The sequence below is a fragment of the Montipora foliosa genome, chromosome 3 (genome assembly GCF_036669935.1).
Source record: "Montipora foliosa isolate CH-2021 chromosome 3, ASM3666993v2, whole genome shotgun sequence".
Taxonomy (NCBI): Eukaryota; Metazoa; Cnidaria; class Anthozoa; order Scleractinia; family Acroporidae; genus Montipora; species Montipora foliosa.
In genome coordinates this window covers 59,924,047-59,928,826 of record NC_090871.1, presented here as the reverse complement: position 1 = coordinate 59,928,826, position 4,780 = coordinate 59,924,047, and the positions used below count along the sequence as shown (strand labels likewise).

Sequence of the window (4,780 nt, the reverse complement as noted above, 5' to 3'; positions counted from 1 at the left end):
CACGCGATACTCGAAACCTTAGTTATTACGCACTTTAGCAAACGAAATTCGGGTACGTAATCCTTGACAGTTCATGAACACAAGTCTTTTCTTCATGAAAAAAATGACATTTAAAAGGACTCAACATATGTTCACTGAGGAAAATAAATTATAGATATCAAGAACGGCATTATTGAGTAGCTTCATAAGAGTAATAAGCCTTCATCTGATTATTTTTCTCCTGTTTTCTTATGTTGTGTTTAACATTTAATTTCATTGCTAACAACGTAACTGACGGTTTCAATAACGCTTCATTGACTGTTGTGTATATTTGACAGTTCAAGTTTTCTTCCAAGTTGCTAGGAATGTGTGCCCCTCTCGCAACAAACAATGGAGTCTGTGCATGATGAACAAATCTACCGGAGCATAGCTACCCCTGTCAACTACACCAATTTTTTGGTGCCATAAATTTCCATTACATTGGCTGGCAATCTTTTCTAGCATACAGGCTGTGACCCTGTTCCAATGTTCTCACCATCTTGAGACATAAAAAAGGTCTTAGCTTAAATGCTGAGCGAACGTCTCTGGCATCGTCTCCCCCTTCAAGCTCATTTGGAGGTGACTGAGGCTGAAGAAGTGCAATTGTTCCATCCATCCAGTCTTCCAAGACGTCATTTTTTTGTAATCCACACATGTTGTGAAGAACACAGGATGCAGCAGTTACGTTGACCACTCCAGGTACCACCATATCTATTCTCTTGGAAAATCTGCGAAACCGACCCTTCCATCGCCCGAAAGTGTTTTCGACTGTCATGCGAGCTCTGCTCAATCTATAATTAAACACCCTTTGGCTCTGGGGAGTGTTCGGGTTTTCAGGATATGCCTTCAAAAGCCAGAGCAGCAATGGATAAGCAGGGTCACCGAGTATCACAATCGGAACATCTTGATCCCCAATCCTTACTCTAATATCTGGGAACAATGTTTTGTTGTTCCCTTTCTCATAGACACTAGAATTCGACAAGATGCGAGCGTCGTGAACACTACCTGGCCATCCAATAACAACATCCCTAAAAAGGTAGTTACAGTCTACCACAGCCTGCATGACAACACTGTGGTAACCTTTTCTGTTTACATTGTCGGTGTGGTCCTCCTTTGGTGCAATAATAGGGATATGTGGCCCATCAATAGCCCCAGCACATATTGGGAAACCCCATTTTTCTCTGTAAGTCTCAAGGATAGATTTCAGCTCGTCATTCTTTGGAATGTAAATTAATCTTCCCTGCAGACTTTTAATAATGGCACAAGATACATCTTTGATGGAATTACAAAGGAATGCCTTTGATACTCCAAAGAGGTTTGCAATCGTTCGGTACTCGGACGTAGATGCGAGGTAGTAGAGTATTATTGCTAACTTCTTCCTCGCTGGAACGGCTTTTCGCATTGGAGTGTCATGTCTTCCTATTTCATGTTCGATTTCACCAAGAATAAACCTAAGCGTATTTTTTGTGACACGAAAATTCTCATACCACTGCTCTTGAGTAAAGGTACTATCAGACATTCTAAACCAGTCATCTGACTTAGGATTCATCCAGATGTTTCGTTCCCTTGGAGGGTTAATCAATGTTGACATTGCGAGCATGAAAAGAAACAGCTTTTTTCCTACGGCAGCCACGGTATCTCATTAAACGCTCTTTCCTCTTCTGTTCCTTACTTTTCTGTTTCTTTATTTCACGTTGTCGTCGTTTCTCTTCAGCCTCGTTTTTTTCCTTAGCAAGGAGTTTACGAACATCAACAAGCTCGACGCCATGTTTAATTTGCAAAGTGCGCATGCTCTGTTACAATGTTAAGCCTTGCCTGGAGCAAAATAGCCTTGCCCAAAACAACCTTAGCGAGGATAAAAAGGTGTTTGTGTAAACAATCCTTGCCAATTTTCATCCTTGCCTTGCCGTTTTTTCCTGTCGTGTAAATGGGGTTGAGCTATTACTGATATTCTGTTTTGTCGTCGTCGTTCTTTTTCGCTCTCCTTTCGTTTCTCTTGTAGACATAGGTCTTCCAGGCATTATCGAGTAACCTTATCGGATCTTCTAAAGATATGCCAAAAATTGCAATACAGAGAAAAAAGCAGCTGTAAGGAAATTAAAAGTAAACACTCAGCTTTAAGTTTATATCCCTCCGATGCTTGACTTGAATAACTGCGCAGCCACCAGTGTGGACCACAGATACCATGATATGTCAAACTGGATTGAAACCAGCGAAAAATAAACGTGTTGCACGTGCAGCACGAATTTCCGTATATTTCTTTGCCGTACTCCGCAAAGAAAATTTCGACAAAAAAAGTCATTAAAGTCAGCGGCGGCGGTCATGCATTTTGCCGCTCCGTGTTTTGTAGTTCTTCTCGCTCTATTTATACGCCTCAGCCTGCTACAGTCCCATGAAACAAACTTCAGATGCATTTATAGTCATATCAACTTGACTTCCAGCATCGGAACTACATCTCACTAGGTAAAACTAGCAGTTTCCTGGCAGAAGAGACTCACGAGGCAGTCCGCCATCTTGAAATCTTCGTGTCGATCTGGCGCCGTCTTCTTCAATTTCTTGTTATTGTGTGGAGATGTTTCGCCCAATCCTGGCCCTGGTGTAAAGCATCCATGTGGACTGTGCGCTAAGCCTGTCAAATCTAACCAAAAGGCTGTTCAATGTGATTATTGCGATCGTTGTCTACGACGCCCTAGCTAACAGCTCTTGCATGTGGATCTGCTGCGATTTTGGCCTTCCCAGTTTCTCCAGCTCTCTCTTTGATTCCAGTAGTGAGACCCTGACCAGCAACTATTTTTCGCCCCTTGACGATATTACATCAGCTACCCGATTTTCATCATTCAATGCCACAACAAACGATGGCCAGCCCTTCGCTTCATCAACTCCTTGTAAGCAACCGCCAACTTCGCGAAGAGATGGAAAGGGCTCTACTCCAACTCAAACACAAAAGAATGGAAAGGCGTCACAATGTACCTCCACAGTACAAGTGATGTCGATAAATTGTTGTAGCTTGCGGAGTCTTTCGAAGCGGCTAGATTTCCAACTCATGGTTGCCACATACAAGCCAGATATTATAAATGCTAATGAGACCCATATCGATAATTCGATTCTCTCATCGGAAATCCTTGGTGGAAATTAAACGATTTTCCGAAAAGATCGAAATCTTAATGGTGGTGGTGTATTAACAGCTGTTTCCAACAAATTGATAGTGACCCACGAAAGTAATCTGGATTCAAACTGTGAGGCGGTTTGGATGAAAGTACATGTTATAGGAAATAAACCACTCTATATTGGATCCATTTATAGAGCGCCAAATTGCGCTATCGAACCTTTGGAGTGTCTAGATCAGACTTTGTCCAAACTCACAGCGAAATCTCTCCCAAACATAGTACTAACCGGTGACTTCAACTTGCCAGATCTCGTTTGGGACGAAGGCGATGGTTACTCGCTAAAACCTAGCCCCGCCTATGGTACAGAAGTAAACACCAAGCTGCTTGATATTATAAACGATCACTCTATGTTTCAGCACGTGAAACAACCTACACGCAAAGAAAATATTCTTGATTTAGTACTCACAACCAACCCAAACCTAGTAAAAAATGCCCAGGTGGTTAGTGGCATGAGCTATCACGATGCAGTTCTTGTAGATATTACTCTGAAACCGTCGATTAACAGAAAACAACCGAGGAAAGTTTTCCTGTTTAAAAAGGGTGACATAGATTCGGCTAGAAATGCTTTGAAAATACGCCTAGATAGTTATCTTACTAACAATTACCCACTAGATAAATCTGTCGCCAAAAACTACAACTTCCTTACAGAAACAGTTCTTGAGGCGATGAAAGAGCACTTTCCTCAAAAGAAACTGGGATCACGCTGGAATGTACCGTGGATGAATAGCTCAATCAAGCGTATGATACGTAAGAAGCAGAAACTTTATAACACGCACGCAAATCAAATAGCCATGCTGATTGGAAGAAGTTTAAAGATCTACGCAAAGCAACTAAGAAAAGGTTGACTCTCGCACATGATAAGTACTTGTTGGACCTCCTAAAGACCGATAACATGGACTTTGAAACTCGTAAACCCACGATGACCAAACGATTTTGGACCTACATAAGATCAAAAAGGCAAGACAATGTTGGTGTCGCCCCTTTGGAGATCAACGACGTTGTCGTATCCGACAGTCGAGAGAAAGCAAATCTACTAAGTAATTATTTTAAGTCTGTCCTCACCAAAGAAGACCCGCAAAACATGCACTCTGAAGCCATCAGCCCGTATGCTGACATACCACCGATCCACTTTATCACGGCGGGGACAACGAAACTTCTTCAGAAGGTGGACTGCAAAAAAGCTAATGGACCTGATGGAATCCCTTGCTACATATTAAAGGAGGCTGCTGCTGAATTAGCTCCTTTTCTACAGTTTCTATTCACGCAATCGCTCCATACAGGCTTGGTTTCTCAGGCCTGGCTCAAAGCGACTGTTGTACCCGTCAAGTCAAGTGGATAATTATCGACCGATTTCTCTTACGTCGGTGCCTTACATTATCTTTCATGAAATTATGTCCCACCTTGATTCAAATCAAGTGCTAGTTAACTATCAACATGGCTTTCGCAAAAAACTGTCATGTGAAACTCAGTTAATTTGTACAGTAGAAGAAATAGCTCGCTCCCTTGATAAAGGTGAGGAAACTGACTTAATAATCATGGACTTTTCGAAAGCTTTCGATTCGGTTCCGCACCAGCGCCTCCTAATAAAACTGCGC

The 4,780-nt window shown here is 42.1% G+C and overlaps 2 protein-coding genes across 2 annotated transcripts; one reads left to right on the top strand and one right to left on the bottom strand.

The window, feature by feature from the left end:
• Positions 1-454: 454 nt before the first annotated feature.
• On the bottom strand, positions 455-1,609 carry LOC137996179 (uncharacterized). Its single transcript, XM_068841599.1, has one exon. It carries the CDS (start codon positions 1,607-1,609, stop codon positions 455-457), a length of 1,155 nt encoding a protein of 384 aa, XP_068697700.1.
• Positions 1,610-4,077: 2,468 nt separating this feature from the next.
• LOC137996178 (uncharacterized) lies at positions 4,078-4,524 on the top strand. The gene has a single exon (XM_068841598.1). The coding sequence runs from the start codon at positions 4,078-4,080 to the stop codon at positions 4,522-4,524; it is 447 nt and encodes a 148-aa protein (XP_068697699.1).
• Positions 4,525-4,780: the final 256 nt, after the last annotated feature.

What these genes read in the sequence shown, in the direction of transcription:
- LOC137996179 (XM_068841599.1), bottom strand. Translation starts at nt 1,609, where the DNA reads ATGTCAACATTGATTAACCCTCCAAGGGAACGAAACATCTGGATGAAT.
- LOC137996178 (XM_068841598.1), top strand. Translation starts at nt 4,078, where the DNA reads ATGGACTTTGAAACTCGTAAACCCACGATGACCAAACGATTTTGGACC.